The sequence below is a fragment of the Scyliorhinus canicula genome, chromosome 17 (genome assembly GCF_902713615.1).
Source record: "Scyliorhinus canicula chromosome 17, sScyCan1.1, whole genome shotgun sequence".
Lineage (NCBI taxonomy): Eukaryota > Metazoa > Chordata > Chondrichthyes > Carcharhiniformes > Scyliorhinidae > Scyliorhinus > Scyliorhinus canicula.
In genome coordinates, this window is record NC_052162.1 from 10,879,736 (window position 1) to 10,899,434 (window position 19,699).

A 19,699-nucleotide genomic window follows, 5' to 3' on the forward strand; every position below is an offset into this window, starting at 1 on the left:
TCACTGGAATTTAGAAGAATGAGAGGGGACCTAATTAAAATGCATAAAATTCTAACATGGCTGGAAACACTGGATATAGGGATGATGTTTCCTCTGGTTGGGGAGTTCTTGAACATGGGGTCACAGTCTCAATACAGGGTAGGCCATTTAGGACGAAGATGTGGAATGGGGTTCTGTACCGCAGAAGGCTCTGGAGACTAAGCCACTGAATATACTGAAGAAGAAATTAGATTTCAAGGCTCTAAAGGTGTCAAGAGGTACAGGGAGAGTGCGTGAGTATGGTGTTGAGATAGATGATTAGCCGAGGTCACGTTGAATGGCAGAGCAGGCTTGAAAGACCAAATGATCCACGACTACCATTTTCTGTTTCGATGTAACATTTTAAATTCTGTACCATCTGCCATGTTCTTGCCACCCAATCAACCTGTTTATTCCTTTGCAATCTCCTTGCCTCATTTTTTCCACTTTCCCTCTAAACTATCAATATTGTCACAAAGTTGGATGCATGATACTCTGTCCCCTCATCTAAGTGATTGAAACAGATTATAAATATCTGAGACCAAACATTCCGTTATAGCCTTCAACATGAAAATGTCCTGTTGATTCGGAACAAAACGTAGGTCTATGATATGGACCATGAGCGCTAATTCTGTGCAACAAGCCCCTGTTTAGCACTTTAACAAATACTTGTTATCAAAATATGCTACTTCCTTGAGTCTTCCATATCCATTCTGCTAGCTACAGATTCAAAAACAGATTATCCTTTCACTAATAGGTGTTGACTTTTTCCAATCATAATCTGATTATCTAAATGTCCTCTTACCAGGTCTTAATAACAGGTCCTTGCATTTTCCCTATTTATGATGTCAGCCTAACTAGCTGATCATTTCCTATTTTCCCTCACCAACCTGTCTTGAATAGCAGTATGGAAGAAAAAATATACTAATAACAAACATTTGCTAATGATGGTGTGCATGTGACTAGGTCTGATGCATGGTGGATGTGCGCTGTCATCAAATTCTATACCCACAAACTGAGGAGCTTAGTTTACAATTTGTTTCCAACATACAGTAAATTGATACCAATACGAGAACAGCTACTTGTATTTTTTTTTAAACGTTTAAAGAGATTAAATGCCCAAGATGCTTCACAGGAACAGTAGAAAACTAAATTAAGAGAAGGAATTCCAGAGTTTAGGACCTTGGCAGCTGACAGTATATCCACCAGTGATAGAGCATTTCACGATCAGGAATGCTCAAGGTCAGATGTTGAGGAGCATGTTAAAATTGAAAATCGATTACTTGAATGAGAGCCATTAGAGTTCAGGGAACAGAGGAGTCTAGCTGAATGGGACTCGGTGTGTGTGTGAGGAAATAGGCAGTAGAGCTTTGGTTGATCTCAAAATGGGAGGTAGAATGGGGAAGGCTGGACATGCATTGGAATAATCCGATCTACAGGTAACAAAGACATTGGTAAATGTTTCAGCAGTTCTTGAGTTGAGGTGGAGGTGGAAAATGGGCAGTCTTAACAATGACAAGAATATGTGATGAGAAGCTCATTTTGGGGTCAGACGTGACACAAAGGACTTAAATAGGCTAGGTCAACCTAGGGAGACAGATGGAGTAGGCATCAAGGGAACAAAGTTTGTGGCAGGAACTAACGTTCTTTGGTCTTTCCAATAATTAGTTGGAAGAAATTTTTAACCAACCCAGTACTGGATGGCCGATAAGTCGTCTAAAATCTTTGAGAATGAAGGGGTTGAGAGGTGATGATGAAGTAGAGCTGGGTGTCGGTGTATATATGAAACCCAACTTCTCAGATTATCTCACAATATGCAGCTGAGAAATAGGAGGGGGTCCAAGAACAGATCCTGGGGGGGCGGGGGAGGGGGGAGGACTTAGAGATAAAGATGCCAGAGCAGGAAGTGAAGCACCTGGAGGTGATTCTCTCACAACAATTTGATAGATAAGAATGGAACAGGCGAGATCAAGCCCACCCAACTGGCTGACTGTGATTTGACATCATAGTAACAATCAGATGGATGTAATTTGTGACTCTGATAAGACCCTTTGTTAGGGGTAGAGATGTAATTGGAAGGATTCACTCATGGAACTCTGGGAAAGATGGGAATAGATTTGGGAGGCAAATCTATACACTAAAGTAACAGTGGAAAATCAAGAGCAAGAGGAAGCCATTCATTCTATGATGAATGTAGGGCATTTTAAAATATATTGTATCTGTTGCAGTAATGTTATTAAAAGGACTTGGGTTAAGGTATCCAGATTATACGTCTGCTAAAGCTGTGATTAAGGGGTTAACAGCTAGGCAGGCTGTGATGTCACTCATGGGAGGGGCTGTGGTTTGTTTAGTTTCATTTTCAGCCCTGCCCTGTGTCTGTTTTCATTACTCTCATTTTTAGAGTTCCGCTCTGGTTTCTGAGGGAAGGAGGTGTTTCTCAGACTGACTTCTGAAAGTTTCACTCCCAAGCACTTTTATGAAGCCACTGAGTGTTAATTTTATTTGACCTGTATGTGGAATTCGCTTAATTAAAAGTTTAGAAGTATATGGAAAAGGAAGCTCAAAGAGCTTTTTTTAGAACTGCTTAACTGTTCATTGTAAAGCTGTTTTTCCTGGGATGTTAATGGGGTTGATCCTGTGTTAATAATAAAGTTTGTTTTAATATAAAAGATTCCTAGGTTGTGAGTGGAATCACTCCTGGAGCAAAGTATCCTTTCCTCACAGTTTACAAAATTGAGAAATTATTGGAACATAGGAACAGGAGAAGGCCATTCAGCCCCTCAAGCCTGTCCTGCCATTTAATGAGATCATGGTATTATGGGCCAGGGTTTAGCGAACACCAAAGTATACCATGGAGTTCACCTGACCCACAACTTTAAATAGATTTTGGTTATGGGGAGCAGAAGGGCCCACTTTACAGACGTGATGCAACAGAGAGCTAACGTATGTTTAAAACAAAACAATGTTTATTCTATGAATCCAGTTAACATTTTATAAACACACAGTAAACAGTTTATCAATTACCAACCCTGACAACCCCTCCAAAAGATACAGTACTCTATAGATAACCCTTAATAACTTCCCAAACAACATCCATAAGTTAAAACCTTTTTAAACAAAGACAGTAGGTTTAAAATCTCTACAGAAACAGGTATTACTTTGAAATCATCAATGAACTGAAGACATTCTTTAGCTTGTAGAGAGGGAGATCATTACCCAGCTGCTTGCCTTGAATGCAGCTCTCCAACTCTGAAAATGAAACAAAAAAAACACTGCAGCTCCAGCTCAAAACGAAAGTAAAAGCAAAGCCAGAGCTCAGCTCCACCCACACAATAATATCACTGCAGCTATTTGACCACTCATTTCTTAAAGGTACATCCACCTGACAATAGCTAATCTGTAGCCTCACTCCATTTACCTGCTTTTGGCCCATAGACCTGCTTTTGGCCCATATACCTTAATATCTTTGCTTAACAATCATCTATCTATCTCAGATTTAAAATTTAACACCTGTTCTAGCTTCACCTGCTGTTTGTGGTAGAGAGTTCCAAACCACCCTTTGAACGAAGAAATACATCCGAACATCTCTTGTGAATGGTCCTGCCCTAATTTCTGGACCATGCCCCCTAGTTTTGGAATCACCAACCAGTGGAAATAGTTTATTTTTATCTACCCTTTTATCTTTCCTTGTTAATATCTTGAAGACTTCGATCAGATCACCCCTGAATCTTCTAAATTCCAGTGAAGACAGGCCTAATTTGTGTAATCTCTCCTCGTAACGTAACCCCTGTAGTTCAGGTATTATTTTTGTAAATCTATATTGCACTCCCACCAAGTCCAAAATATCCTTCCTAAGGTGTGGTGGCCTTGCTGTGCCTTTACATCAGGATGTTGCACCTAGCATGGGCCTCCTGCACCAGAATAGATAGGCACTCTTTTTTTTTAAAATTTGCTCTTGGGATGTGGACTGCACCAGCATTTGTTGCCCATCCCTAATTGCCATTTCAACAGTGGGCGAGGCGGGGGAGGGGTGCTGTTGAGAGTCAACCACATTGCGGAGTGGTCTGGAGTTACATATAGGCCAGATTGGGTATGGATGGCAGATTTCCTCCCCTAAATGACATTAGTGAACCAGATAGTGTTAAGACTGAGTTACAGCTGACATCCATTTGTTGTGAAGTCTGACATTGCAGTGCTCCCCTACTCCTGGTAGAAATCAGGGATCGTGTCCAGTTTCCTAATCTAAATTAGGGTCTAGTCCAGGTACTGTAACAAGTCTTTCGAGTTTTCTCTAGCATTCGGGATCATTGGTTGACCATCTAGCTCAACTCCAACTTCCTGCGTTATCCCAATATCGTTGAGTACCCAAAAATCCATCAATCTCCACCTTGAATATACTCAACTGAGAATGCACAATGCCCTGGAGTAAAGACTTCCAGTGATTCACAACCATTAAGTGAAGAAATTTCACCCCCTCTCAGTCCTAAACAGCTGACTCCTTATTCTGAGACTATGATCCCTGGTTCTAGATTCCCCAAGCAGGGGCTTTTCACAGTAACTTTATTGCAGTGTTAATGTAAGCCTACTTGTGACAGTAACAATTATAATTTTTTTTTAAAGAGATAGTTAATCAGATAGCCTTAGTATTTGTGACAAGTCCTCAAGCTTGCAGTTGTTGGAGATGAGGGTTGAGACAGGAGAAGGGCCAATTTGCAGTAGCAGAATAGAAGCTGATGGTTATTTTTGATTTGTGGATAATCCTGGTATGATCAATTTTGGCAGAAAACAGCGAGGTCCAACAGTGCTTTGTGGACTAACCAGACCTGGCAGTGAACAGCTAAGCCAATCCTCCTCCATATTTGTTCGTCATGAGTTCCTTGGACATAGAGGTGCGGAGATGAGGGCTGTACTGGTAGAACAACCACGGTGGCAAGAGTAATAATGGTTTAAATGGGAATTGGGCTTTGAATGTGAAGGTGTGGTTGAGCAGCTGCAGAAATGTGAATGCAGAGTCAAAGGTGAGACAGGTGGAATTGTGACGGTGCAGTTGCAGATGACTTGAAAGGCAGATCCCTGGGAGAGGAGTGGGGAATGTGGTTGGAAAACAATACAAGTAATTAAAAATGGTCTTTTCTATGCAAAGAGTGATGCAACGTGAGGTGGCAAACTGTATGAATTTGGTTCAGGGAGTTTACACAGGGAGATTAAAGGAGGATAAGATGATAAATGAACTCCGAGGAGAGAGAGTCTAATGAATTGAGATTATACATTCTCAGAGGAAATATCTCTGCTTGAGCTGATGCACTTGCATATCCCCTTAATATACTTCAAAATGCTCCAACCAGTAACCTAAAGTGTAATGCTCAAGTGTTCTGCAGAAACTACTCAAGCAGGGAAATTTCAGAGTATGAAAATGTTGAGCATACTCCATTGCAATTGCACTGATCTGGGACATAGAAATAACACAAAGTGCATTCTCTGCCCCACTTCATGTAATGAGGATTTTCACAGGACCTTCATTGCACTGTTGATGTAAGCCTACTTGTGACACATTATTATGTGCTGGTCTTGCCATATTGTTTGGAAATGGTGGCAGATATGTTTATAATGATCAAACTAACAGGTGGTAATGAGCTTGTAGTAAGTTAAATATTGTACAGTTAAAATTAGATTTTAGATATAATTGCAACAGTACTGATTCTTGACAATCCATGTTTCAAAATTGATCGCTATAATCGTATTGTTGTGTCAACCTGTATAGTTTGCACATTTGATTTGATCCTGCTACAGTACTTTGATCCAATTTTGCAAATCCTTCTGCCATCTTTCTTTGTTTTACTGCAATCATTGGAATGTATATTAGCTTTGCAACTTGGAAATCAACAAAATTGGTTTGCTCAATGCAATCTTAGTTGGCTGTAGTGAGTACTACATCCAGGTCCAAGGTTGGAATACTGTGTGCTTGATAGAATGTTATCATTATTTTATCATATATCGTTATTTTGACATCTTTTCTTTTGTCAAAGTATCAATTTTCTGTTCTCATTTTGATAAAATCAGCAGTAGGGTAAAATTGGGTTTGAGTCCAAACTTGATGCAGCTTCAAATTTTCCGAAGGGGCGGCACGGTGGCACAGCTGCCTCACAGCGTCAGGGACTCTGGTTCAATTCTGGCCTTGGATGACTGTATGGAGTCTGCACTTTCTCCCCGTGTCTGCACGGGTTTCCTCCGGGTGCTCCGGTTTCCCCTCTCAGTCCAAAGATTTGCAGACTAGGTGGATTTGCCATGATAAATTGCTCCTTAGTGTCCAAAGATGTGCCGGTTAGGTGAATTGGCCAGGCTAAGCTGCCCCGTCGTGTCCAAAGATGTGCTGGTTATATGTGGTTGCGGGGATTGGGCCTAGCAGGGTGCTCTTTCAGAGGGTCAGTGCAGTGTCGATGGACCGAATGGCCTCTGACTGCAGAGTAGAAATTCTATGGTTCTGTAATGGCAATTTTCTTTGTAAACCATGTCTTGTGTTTTTCTCTCTTTTTTGCCCATATCTGATTTACTGAAAAATTGTTTTAGAATCCTCTTTAAAATTTCAGACAGATGGGAACACCTACATAATCTTGTGTTTTGAATGAAACACTGCTCGTACTGTGTAAAATAATTGTGCCTCATTTCCTGAAGTTTTGTTTGTTATTCACGTTGTCAGAAGTGGAGGTGGGTAAAATTTTGGAAACTATTGCAGCCAGAGGTGACTGTCATGGGTCTACATTTACGTAGAATGTAATAAATTCTGCCCTTTACTCATGATTATTTGCATCAGAGTTCCAGCACACAAAGTGGTTGGAAGCAAAATGGTTCCCAAGAACCCCCTATCTTCCTGATCTTCACCACTCCACAACAGGGCTCACAACCTTTCGTGTATCCAGTGGCTTCACATGGAGCGAATTAAACAGACTGAAATGCTTCAGGCGGGGACCTCCTGGAGGAGGCGGAGATTGATCATTCACGGCACCTGTGACTAAAGGTGGTTGCAGATGCTTCACTCTTTTCTTTTGATGTACTGGGCCCCTGGGATTCTAATAGAGTGGAATTCTCTGGTTAGTTGTTTAATTGCTCACTCACCATTCACACCTGATTTGATCCGCTGGTTGTGAGATTACTTAGCTCTATTAGCATGCTACTCCACTTCTGCGCTTTAGCTTCATCAGGCTGGCATCACACTTTGAAGTACCTCTGGTGTTGCTCTTCTGAAATCATCAAGCACTCATCAAACCAAGGTTGATCTATTGGTTGTGAGATCTAAGCCAGACCATGAGTTTACAGGTTGTATTATTCTGCAGATGGCCCACAGTGTCTCATGGGTGCCCAGTGCCACACAACACAGTAGTATAAAGAAAGGACTTTGTACGCACCAGGACTTTGCACTGGTCACTCTTAACTTACGTTGTCATGGACGATGTATCTGCACCAGGTTGGTGAGGATGAGATCAAGTCATGTTGGTTGTGGCAGCGATCCTTCGAAATTGAGGATTGCATTCGTCAGGCTTGGTGAGTTTTCAGATGGCTGAGGAGCCCAATCCTGGATCCACAAGTGCTTCCGCAGGGCGGGGGGGCATGTTGCACGGGGGAGTGGAATTCGCAGCCCCAGGTTGATTTCCTTCACTTTCCTCTGCCGCTGCAGTTCTAAGTCAGTAAGCCTCTAAGCAGCTTGCGCCTTGATGGACCAAGTGGAGCTATGCCATGCGGTCCACAGCCTTCTCTTTCCAGTCAGTCGTATTAATACCTCGTGCTTTGGGACAGCCTTGACCGTACCTTTTACTTTGGCCGTCCTTCGATCATTCGCCAATGGAGAACTGGGAGAAGAAGCCTACTGAGGGAGGCACCTTCTGGACATCTGCAACGTCTCATCCATCGTTGGTTTCACAGGAGCAGGACTTCAATGCTGATAGACGCAGCTTCACGGAGGATGCTAGCATTGGTCCAGCGCTTCTCCCATTTGCTTCCCAGGATTCGGCACAAGCACCGCTGAAAGAAGTTCTCAAGGATCTTAATGTGGCATTTATAAACAGTCCAGGTTTCACTGCAGAACAGAAAGGTAGTCAGGGCAGCCTGGTGGCGCAGGGGGTTAGCCCTGCTACCTCACGGCGCCGAGGTCCCAGGTTCGATCCTGGCTCTGGGTCACTATCCATGTGGAGTTTGTACATTCTCCCGTGTTTGCGTGGGTTTTGCCCCCACAACCCAAAGATGTGCAGGCTAGGTGAATTGGCCACGCTAAATTTCCCCTTAATTGGAAAAAATGAATTGGGTCCTCTAAATTTATATTTAAAAAAAGAACAGAAAGGTGGTCAACACACCAGCCTTGTAAACCAGGACCCTTGTTGACTTTCAAAGCTCTCTGTTGCCAAAGACACATTGGTGCAGCTTGAAGAAGGTAGCGCTAGGACATCTGTCTCAGTGCTGGACCTCATCGACAATAGTCCATTGGGAAAGTTGGCTGCCGTGATATGGGGAGTGCTGCATGTACTCCAGAGCCACTCTATCTACATGGATGGCGTGTGGGATGTCCATCTGGCCTGAAGAGGTTGGTGAAGCATCTTCACCGTGGCGATGTTTAAAGATAGGCCAAGCCTTTTGCAGGCGGGGTTGGGTTGCAGGGGTCAAGTGTGCCCTGTACAGAGTGAGCAATCACGCAGCTGTCCGTAAATGGAAGGTCGTGGATGTCATAGAACAGTACAGCACAGAACAGGCCCTTCGGCCCTCGATGTTGTGCCGAGCAATGATCACCCCACTTAAACCCACATATCCCTAACCCAACAATCCCCCCATTAACCTTTACACTACGGGCAATTTAGCATGGCCAATCCACCTAACCCGCACATCTTTGGACTGTGGGAGGAAACCAGAGCACCCGGAGGAAACCCACGCACACACGGGGAGGACGTGCAGACTACACACAGACAGTGACCCAGTCAATTTTGTTTTTGTCCTGAAGTGAGCATGACGTGAGCTGATAGCTGCTGGTTGGTAGACATTTTCAGGTATACCGTCTGGCCTGCCAACTGTGTTGGCTTTCATCTGTTGAATGGCCTGCTTAAGTTTATCGATGGTTGGTGGATCACTGAGGGAATCCTCCACAGGCTTAAATGTTCTCCTCTGATACAGTGGATTGAGGACCAGTTCGCAGTGCCCCTTCCAATACTGATGTGTGGTGGTGTCGTCCTTGAGGAGCCAGGATCCTTGGGGTCTGTAAATTGTCTTGGTATTCTGGAAGAAGTTGCTGGTTAATGTGGCCCTGAATCTCATGCGCCTTCTACACCCACCAGTTGTTGTTCTTGTCGCAAATGCGATGCTAGTCCCCAGCCTTCAGTTGGTGGCACATTGCTGTCTTTTACTGGGCACGTAGGTGACTTTGCCAGGCGATGAAGGCTGCTCACCTCCGGTTAAGGAGATTGCAGATCACAGTGTCATTGGCGTCAAACCAGTCCTGGCTCTGTTACAACATGAACCCAATAGTCTGTGCACAGGTATCTAGGACAGAGGACTTTAGTTGCTCCCAGCACGCCTGGATAGGGGTGACATCAGTGGTGGGCACTTGCTCCAGTGCACTGTGCAACCGGGTCCTTCACTGCTGCAACGTTCAGCTTTTTCTGGGTCGTCTTTTGGGTCCTCCTGTGCCTTGGCGCTAGGCACATGTTCATCACTGAGCGGACAAGTTGGTGGTCCTTCCAGCAATATTCAGAATCCTTCATGGCCCTCATAACAAGCACATACCTCAGATCTCTACCTCGGACAATGATATAGTCCAGGGGTGCCTCTGTGGTTTTGAGTGGTTCTTCTGGCGGAAGACCATGTTCATTATGATCATGCTGTATTGGGTACACAGGTTAAGAGTAGGATGCTGTTGGCATTGGCCATTCCTGTGCCATTCTTACCGATAATTCCATTCCAGATATCTGCTCCTGTCCTAAATCCTCAATTGCTACAGGGCTGTTGCTTTTGCTTGACAAATATATGTCCGTGATGATGTCCACTCCGTCTTGGCAGTTGGTGGCTGAATTTAGTGGTACGGCAGACCATGAGGACTGGGGCCACTTTCCCCGCTGCAGCCGCCTTCCACTTTCATAACCATTGGGGCTGCCACCCTTTTTCTGCCTGCTCTGCCATTGAGGACTTCTTGGATCATTCTTTGTCTGGAAAATCCCCCATGACCTTACTGTCACAGGAGACCCTACCTGTAGCGCGAGTTCCAGGTAGCATCGTTCTCGGGTTCACTCTACCAGGGCACAGTGACGATCCTTAGAAAGGGGTTCACCGTCAGTCTTGGCAGCCCTGTCTTTCAGAACTCCATTCAGAATTTCCCCACCCAGAGAACATTCTATGTCCTTATTGCCCTCGGTGCTTCTTCCAAGTAGTGTTCATCATTGAGGATTGTTGTATCATCAGCTGAGGAAGGGCAATCGCTGCTTCTTGCCCATATTTGATCTGATATTATGGGAGATGGATCCTGAGTCAATGTTGACGATTCGGAGGTCACTCCCATGTCTGTTGAATATGTCCTCCCAGTGGACAGGGTATACTTGGGATGGTGATGGAGAAGTTTGGATTGTTGCCTCAAAGTTGTGATTTCAGGAGTGTGACTGTCAGGCTGCTGATTGATTAGTCTCTAGGACATATCCCACGTTTTGGCACAAATGCCCAGACATTTGTGAGGAATAGAGTGTTGATAGGCAGGGCATACTTTTGTTGTAGCTAATGCCAAGGTTAGTATTGCCTGCCCTATCTTGTTTTTGAAAATCCGTATCCATAGTATTTGTACTATTGTACAAATCCTCATTCTGACTTTAGTGCAATCTGCGTTGCATTTCGTTTGCAATAACCTTTCAATTCACAAAATGCTGAGTTGGTACTTGGGCAACTAACATGATTTAAAACATATGTATCAGTCATGGTTATCACTGCCAAAATCTGCATTTCCCACAGACTGCATTTATTTTATCACACACTTTTTATGTTTTTTAAAATTTCTTACAGGCATTTGTAAAGGATGTGCATGACGAGGCGTTGACTGTTGCTTTTGAGAACAAGTAAGTCGTTGTCTTGCATGGTATTTCCTTTGTAACGTTACTGCCTCTTGTCAGTTTTTGAAGAGAATGTAAGGTTTTAATTGAGAGTAGAATTGAAAGCCGCATGATTACCTTATTTTTATTTTTGTTGCGTGTACTTGTAATTTTCTGAATAAACGTGTGCTTGTTTTTTTTCCCCCTGGACTTTTGAACCATTCTTGAGTATCTTTGCCAAATATTAATTTTCAACTGTCCTTTCACAATGCTTATCGGCAGCATTTGAATTTTAGCCAAATTCTACCCAATCCTTATACAATGTCCACACGTATTTGAGCTTCCAGCGATAGCAATGAGGAGTTTTTCCAGTTTTTCCCTGCCCTGATCTATGTGTGGCGAGGCCGTTTGCAATAATTCTAATCTTACTCTGTCCAAACTGATCTCACTTGGGAGAATTCCAGGCTGTATTCCCATGTCTCAGCTGGATAAACCTGCTGGGGAGTTTTGTGGAATCCTTTTATAAGTGAACTTGCTTTAATATAAACTTGAAGGAGCATTCATGACACGGCTGAGCAGGTTGATTATTAACTTGTAAATCCTTTGAATACACCCATGGCAGGTTGTAAAAGCAGACGAGTTTCCTGGGCAGCCAGAACCATGTAGCAGCTGCAGCACAACAGCCTCCCTGTGTTAAAAGACTCCACTCTCAGATTCTTGCCATTGGCTTCAAGGGACTAGCAGACGAAGAAGCAGAAGATATAAACTCTAGTTCCTTCATTTGCCTGTCGATTCTCTAGGTGGTAGTGACTTACAGCCACTTAGACGGCCTAAGCTGGTTGTAGTGTTCTGAATTCCTAACAATGTGTCGCCTGGACAATTATTTTTGAATTTATTTTCTTCTGAAAAGATTACGTCCCCGATATAAGTCACTGGCTCACTGTTATCACTGTGAAATTATGTATTTTCTCTAACTAAGAATGTAACTCGCTGCTCTTTTTTGAAAGTAATAACATTGCTTATTTTTCCCATGATCAGATGAGCAGGCAGGATGACCAGCCTTGACCTTATAAGGAAAGACCGATATGCAGGATGTAGGTTGTGTTACAGACCACTAGATAGGATGAATCATGAATAGTTTTAATTTGGTCATGGAATGTGGGTGGTACTGACAATGCGGTTATATCATCCCTGGTTGTAAGTTTTTTTTAATATAAATTTAGAGTACCCAATTATTTTTTCCAATTAAGGAGCAATTTAGTGTGGCCAATCCACCTAACCACATTTTGGGTTGTGGGGGTGAAACCCACACAGGCACGGGGAGAATGTGCAAACTCGCCACAGACAGCGACCCAGAGCCAGGATCAAACCCGGATCCTCAACGCCGTAGGCAACAGTACTAACCACTGCACCACCATGCCATCCTATCCCGAGTTGTAAGTCAACCATATTGTGTGAAGCTGTAATCACCAAGATGAGATCAAGTGAGGTGGCAGCGGCTGGCCTCTTTTATGTGTGTCCTGTAAAATATCTAGTCTTGTCTTTTGCTAAAACAATTTATTTCAATGTTACTTACATTCAATTAAAACTCACCAATGACAGGAACTGGTGCTGGCTGCACAGAGAGGACTTCCCACTGCCAAGTTCTGTATTGCGCTAGTTTCTCTTCTTGCGGGTTTCTGACTCTGTCACTCCGACAGTTGCCACCATGCCGTCCTATCCCTAGTTGTCAGTCAACCATGTTGTGTGAAGCTGTAATCACCAAGGTGACATCAAGTGAGGTGGCAGCGGCTTTTATGAAGGACATATGATTATTTTCTGCTAATTTGTGACCTGGGATTAAATGTAGCAATACGGGCTCTCAAACTCTGACTTGTAGGCCTATTACTATTGGACTGTTGCATTCTTTGTTGACACTGGTACCCCTGGAGTTTCTAATTTGTGGTCTCCATATGGTATGAGTTATGCCCAGGAAGGCAAAGGGCTAAGTGGGGTGCCCCAGGGTGCCTCAGCAATGTGCTGGGCCCGAGTTTGGAAATCATGTTGAGATAATGGGTGCAGGGAAGGTGACAGCAGGCAAACAACTGTAGGAGTGGCAAAGGTGGAAACGAAAAAGTCAGAAACCCGCAAGAAGAGAGAAACCAGTGCAATTCAGCACGGCAGTGGGAAGTTTTCTCTGTGCAGCCAGCACCAGTTCCTGTCATTGGTGAGTTTTGATTGAATGTAACATTGACATAAATTGTTTTAGCAAAAGACAAGACTAGATATTTTACAGGACAAACACTCAGCTGACGAACCATGCGCGATTGGAACATTTCAAACAAGTCCCAGGGTTAAAAATTTGACTTTCTGAATGTGCTGATTTCAATTCTGGTTTCAGCTGGCAACCCGAGCGACAGATTCCTTTCCATGATGTTCGGTTTCCACCACCGGCAGACTATCACAAAGACATCAATGAAGGCGATGATGTTGAGGTATGTGAATATCCATGAAGAGATTGTATTGCAGAATCTTGCTGTTTCTAAAAGTTATTGATGGCTCCATCCGTAAAGTTAACTTAATATGTTTGCATACTTGACATTTGAAGTTAGTTAGCGTGGAATGGTTGATCACATGTAAAAGACAACCTCTGAAGTTTAGCCAAAAAATTCTTAATTTTTCAAATCCCTAAATTCATTATAACTGTACTTGTGAATGCCGACTCCATTAATCCTGCCGCACCAAGGCTTAGGGCTGGGAGGTGTCAGCATGACAGTGTCTAAAGATGAGGCCATTTCCTTTCCTTTCCTTTGCCTTCCCTGCAGCATTGAAACCACAAGCTCAGCCATTCCCACCACTTCCTCTCTTGGGCTGCTGGGTTTGGGGAAGGGTTCCTGAAATGGGGAATGGCCTGGTTAAACTGTATTAGCGGCTGGGCTAGAGTTCACTGCCTCTATGGGATTTTGTGGGTGCACCATGTTCCAGTTTGCCGGACAGCTGATGAGTCCAGCACAAGTGAATCAATATGGAACTGAGTGCCAAGCTCAGTGAACTGCTGGGAGCTTGAAGTTGAGTTTGGAGATTTTCATAAAATAAATTGTTAAAACTAGATAATACCAGTCTAGAGGTGAATTGGGGTGGGGTGGAGAAATAAGACAGGAGGGCAGAAATGAAATGCTTCAAAGTTCTGATTCATTCTAGTTGATGAACATCTATCAGCATTGGGAGTTAACATCGACCAGAAACCGAATTGGATTACGGGTCAGATGCTAGGAATTTCTTTTCTCTTTATTCTTTCATGGGGTATGGGTATCGCTGGCGAGGCCAACATTTGTTGGCCATCCTTAATTGTCCTTGAACTGAGTGGCTGGAAGGCCATTTCATAGGGTGGTTAAGAGTCAACCATATTGCTGAGGGTCTGGAGTTACATGTAGGCCAAACCAGGTAAGGATCTCCTTCCTTAAATCAGATTGATTTTTGCAATAATCAACAGTAGGTTCATAGTTACCACGACTAAGAGTGACTTTCAATTTCAGCTTTATCAATTGAATTCAAATTCCATCAGCTGCCGTGGTGGGATTTGAACCCATCCTGGAGTCTGGGCCTCTGAATTTTTAGTCCAGTGATAATACCACAATGTCACCATCTCCCCTGCAGTGAACAACTCATCTCCTGATTCCCCAAAGCCGGTCCACCTTCAGAGACGAGCAGGAATGTGGTGGAATACTCGCCTAGAAGAGTGCAGTTCCAACAACACCTGGTGCTCGACACCATCCAGGACAAACGCTCACTTGATCACCCCATCCGTCAATTTAAATATTCACTCCCTCCACCACTGATGCACATCGACAAGATGCACTACAGCAACTCACCAAGACTCCTTCGGCAGCAGCTTCCAAACTATACATCTGCCACCACGAAGGACAAGGGCAGCAGGCGCATGGGAACACCACCACCTGCAGGATCCCCGTCCAAGGCACACACCACCCTGACTTGGAACTGTCCCTTTCTTCTCTATCACTGGGTCAAAATCTTGGAACTCCCTTAAAATACTGTGGGTGTACGTACACCGCATGGACTGCAGCAGTTCAAGAAGATGGCTTACTACCACCTTCTCAAGGGCAGTTCGGAATGGGCAACAAATGCTGGCTCACCAGCAAAGTCTACATCCTGTGAAAATTTTTTTTTAAAGCTATTCTTATTCCATATCATCGTATAGGAGTTAAAGACATTTCAAAAAAGTGTTTCCTTCGCACCTGCAGACACTTGGAGTTAGCTGAAAAAAACTAAAATAATTTCACTTTTTATTTTCTTATTTTCCAGCCAGCAAAACTTCCTTTCCATTTTTCCAAGTTTGAAGTATAGCAACTTAATTTCTAGTGATCCCACAATCCACATGTTGGGTGGGATGGTGGGGAATGACCTCTGGCAGAGAACTGGCTTTACAGGGTAGTTATATAAATAGTTGGCTACCAGAAGGCTAAAGTCTGATGTCACAAACTGTTTTTGATCAACATTTTGCATGTTTCAACGCTGCAAGCCAGCCAGTACTATACTTGAACAAGTTAACTCAATCACCTGCATCCAGATCAGTCCCAGCCAAGGGAAATTATCTTGCCAGGGCAACATTTAGTAAATCACATTGGATGTGTTATTATCCCACTCCCGAGAAAATCATGTTCGTTGTGCCCTCCATCTGCCCTTGCTTGCGCCTTGATGTTGAAATACATCTCCTGGCTGATCTCAGGATTTGTCCTTGTAATCCCAGATGTTCACATGAACAATAATGTTAATGGCCAGATTTTGTGATTATAATGATACTGTAACTGGGAAACCTCCGCAACTTCTGGTGCCCGCAGGTGTACAGTTAAACACACAAATTCAAGGTTCTGTCAGTGATTCCTTGCTGCTTCAGGATGTTCCCACGGATGGAAATCTTAGAAAACATGCACTTTCACTTGTAGCATTATTAGTATCACTGTAAAAACCATTGTTAAATCTGTTACATGAGGTGCAGCTGGATTTTTAAACTGTGTACTAATTTATAATAGTAAGACGTCTTGCCACACCAGGTTGAAGTCCAACAGGTTTGTTTCTAATCACTAGCACTCCGAACTCTAGTGATTCGAAAAAAACCTGTTGGACTTTCACCTGGTGTTGTAAGACTTCTTACTGTGCCCAACCCATTCCAACGCCGGCATGTCCACATCATGGCTCATTTATAATTATAGCAGAGCAACCTCTCTGGCCCTGAACCTAAAACCTAACTTTATATTTGTGGACTATCAAATTTTACCATAACAATCAGCATTTAATTATTTTTTCTCAAATTTTGTTAGTTCAGTTTCGTCGGTATCCCACCAAATCTTTAATACATAGTCATGAAGATGTGATTTATGCCAAATTATGATTTGAATCCACCAGCTGTAAACCTGCATTGAACTTTTTTTTTTTTTAAAAACAGACGTTATAAAAAAAGACTAAAGTGACTTGAACTCTCAGCCCAAAATGGCTAACCTCGATTTGCATTACTATACATGCCACATTCCAATTCATTCACACGGAGCCAGTCTCTGCAAAACCTATCAAAGACAATGACTTCAAGGGAATGTGAAGGACACTCCTCTCCTATCTCATTAGCATGACTTCAAAGAAACCCGAGGTATTCTATTGTCGGGAACGAGCCATTAAGGCGAGTTTCTTGGACAATGGGATCCTGGCTACACTAGCTTCCAGAAATGAGCTAATCAAGTCCATTTTGGAATGTGCGAACAATGTCTTTTTTGAATCCCCGGCAGTTGGAGAAGGAAGGTCACATGACAAGACAACCCTTTGTATGTTTTAAGCACGTGTTTTCTCAAAGGACGAGCAGCTTAGAGAGAAGTCCTAAGTTGGGTCTCACTTGGTAAGCTTTGGGCCCTGTTTTCTGACTGTGGTCTTCCAGAGACTTCCTGCTGTGGATAGAAGTTTCATAAGAGAATCCAAACCAACACTGCTGCCTCCTGAAGAGCTCCCTCTTAGTTGTCTACATCTTTAAATCAGAAGCATCAAGACCATTAAATTCAGCCTATAGCCAGCTGAGTCACCAAACTACAGACTGTATACTCTCTTTTACTTTTCTAATGGGTGCTAATTTAGTGTGTGTGAGAGAAATTTTACTTTATATGTATTTTCTTATGATATGAAATGAAAATCACTTATTGTCACAAGTAGGCTTCAAATGAAGTTACTGTGAAAAGCCCCTAGTCGCCACATTCGCGGCGCCTGTTCAGGGAGGATGGTACGGGAATTGAACCCGCGCTGCTGGCCTTGGTCTACTTTATAAGCCAGCTATTTAGCCCACTGTGCTAAACCAGCCCCTTATTTTACTTAAATTGGTTACCATAATACAGCTAACCGCTTTCTTTGTTGAACTTAAAAAAAACTTGTCCTATTGATTTCCTATAACAGCAAGCAAACAGTTAAGTACCCTCTGTATAACCTTTTCAAAAAGGACCTGCTGTGGTTAAATGAGGAGGAGGCACAGAAGGGAGCCGTTTGACTCCTCGCCTGGTTGTAACAGAAATTTGGATGCTTCATCCATGATCACCCCACAGACAAAAGAGAAATTGGAAGCGGAGAACCAAATTGATCCCTAAAAGAAATTTAAAAACTCAGTGCAGGTTTTCTTGTGGTCTGCAGTGCTAGAGTATTAAAACGTCTCCATTCAAAGTCAGTACCTTTCTAGTAGTACAGTGAGGTAACTTGAAATAGTTTCAAAGCCCTATTGGTTGAGGAGCATAGCTGGGCATTAGAGATAATAAAATCCATTCAAAAGCCTGGAAATCCAAAACTTGAGGCCAATCGTTTTGAAATTGAATTTGATGAACCAGAGACTGGTGCATATTCTGAAACAAACAACAGGCTCGCATTAGCAAGGATGCAGGATGCAGCTGGAACAGCGGAGACTAGAACTAAAATTCCGAGAAAGGGAAAGAGAAAAAAGGGGGACACAAATTGCCTATTGTTCAATGAGAGACTGTCAAATTATGAGATGACCAAAAACGCTATCCTAGGCACATACAAACTCGTACTAGAAGTGTACCACCAAAAATTCCGAATTGTCTGAAAATGGCCTGCACATGCCTCTTATCGAAATCGAAAGGGTTAAGCAACTTGCTTTAAACCGGTGAGTACAGGGGCTAAAGATAGAGTCTACCTTTAAAACCTCAGATAGGTGACCATCCTTGTAGAGTTCAAAAACTTACTTCCTCTTTTCATAAAAACCCTTGTCGAAGAACAAAGCATTTCAAGAACCAAGCAGGTAGCAACTCTGGATGGTGATTGAGAGCTTGTCCACAAGCCCTTGCCCCAAGGGGAAACCTTCCCTCATCATCCTTCAAAAATCTGAAAAAGGTAGAAGGTTAAGAGGGGGTGGGAAGATGAACAGCCATGGGCGTGAAGGGAAATCTGGAAACACAGGAGCCCTCCTCGGGTCAAAAAGGAAAGCATTGAGTCTAGGAGAGAAACTCAAGCCTATGTTTTTCCATTGCAATAAAGCAATGCTTTGTACTTCAAGTTAACTGCTGGAAGTTATAAGGAAAATCCGTATCATTTCTCAAGATACACCAGACCTGAAAAAGGGCCTCTGAGTGAAAGCACAGATTATAAGGTATGTGTGTGGCAGTAAGTCCCTGTAGATATACTACTAATTGTGTGGAAGGATTTAACAAAACCCCTTAGAATTAGCAGGATTTTGTATCTAAAGGAAAGGTGACCCCATTTTACCTGAGTGGCGCAAGAAAGCAAAGAGTCAGACTTGGGGAAAGAGGGCCACCCGATCTCTTTGGCTAGGAAAAGTAATTACTTTTCCACCAGTGAGCATGTTAAATGCCAAAGTATTAGTGAATGGTATTGGGGGATGAGGGCAGGTGGTGGATGTGGAGAGAGAGGAGGAGGTGGTGGTAGATGCACGCATACCTATATATCAGGCACACATGCAGTGCAGCCTTATTTCAGGGCCAGTGACCATGGTGAATGTCCTCGGTTTACTTGTGACCAGGGTTGACTTGTTCCTTGGTAATGACCTGGTGGGGCAAAGGTGATCACTTTTAAGTGATCTTAGGACGAACATGGTCAAAAAGGCAGAGAAGTTACAGGAGAAGGACCCTGTCTTTTTGCCTGCCCGATGACTCGGTCCATGGCCAAACAAGCTCCATCAGAGGAGGCTGAACGAACATTGCAGATAGATGACCCCGCTATCTGGTTATCCAAAACCATTTTAGGAAATTTAGATGAGTCATAGAAATTGTTAAGCAATCTCGGTTGAGGTTCAGCCTCTGCTCGAAGCAGAGTGTTACTGCTTAAAAATTAGGTCTGATGCGGAATTGGGGATCTTTTCACAAACTTGCAGACAGTGCAGTACTAGGCAGTGCTGCTGCCGAGGTGTGGTAGAGAGATATTGAATATTGGCCTGAAATCTCCATGGTGGACATGTCAGTATCCGAAAACCTTAAGCCTGCATAAACCAGTGTTTTTACTGATAACACCTCCACAAGAGTGTGGGTAGAGTTCTGTAAATCTTGCCACATAAAAAGATCCAATTTTATTCTATGTCCAAAACTTTTCCAAAGGTCATGGGTAATTTCAGCCCAAGCTAAATTCCTCAGCTTGTC

At 43.2% G+C, this 19,699-nt stretch overlaps 1 protein-coding gene across 6 annotated transcripts in view; it reads left to right on the top strand.

The window, feature by feature from the left end:
- fmr1 (FMRP translational regulator 1) overlaps nt 1–19,699 on the top strand; it is an 80,396-nt gene that overhangs the window by 13,047 nt on the left and 47,650 nt on the right. For 5 of the 6 annotated variants that reach the window (XM_038774201.1, XM_038774204.1, XM_038774203.1 and 2 more), the window contains exons 2-3: nt 11,041–11,093; nt 13,447–13,540. In XM_038774201.1, the coding sequence (XP_038630129.1) occupies nt 11,041–11,093; nt 13,447–13,540 (147 nt within the window). The remainder of the gene's footprint in view (nt 1–11,040; nt 11,094–13,446; nt 13,541–19,699) is intronic. The other variant, XM_038774202.1, reaches the window with a different exon arrangement.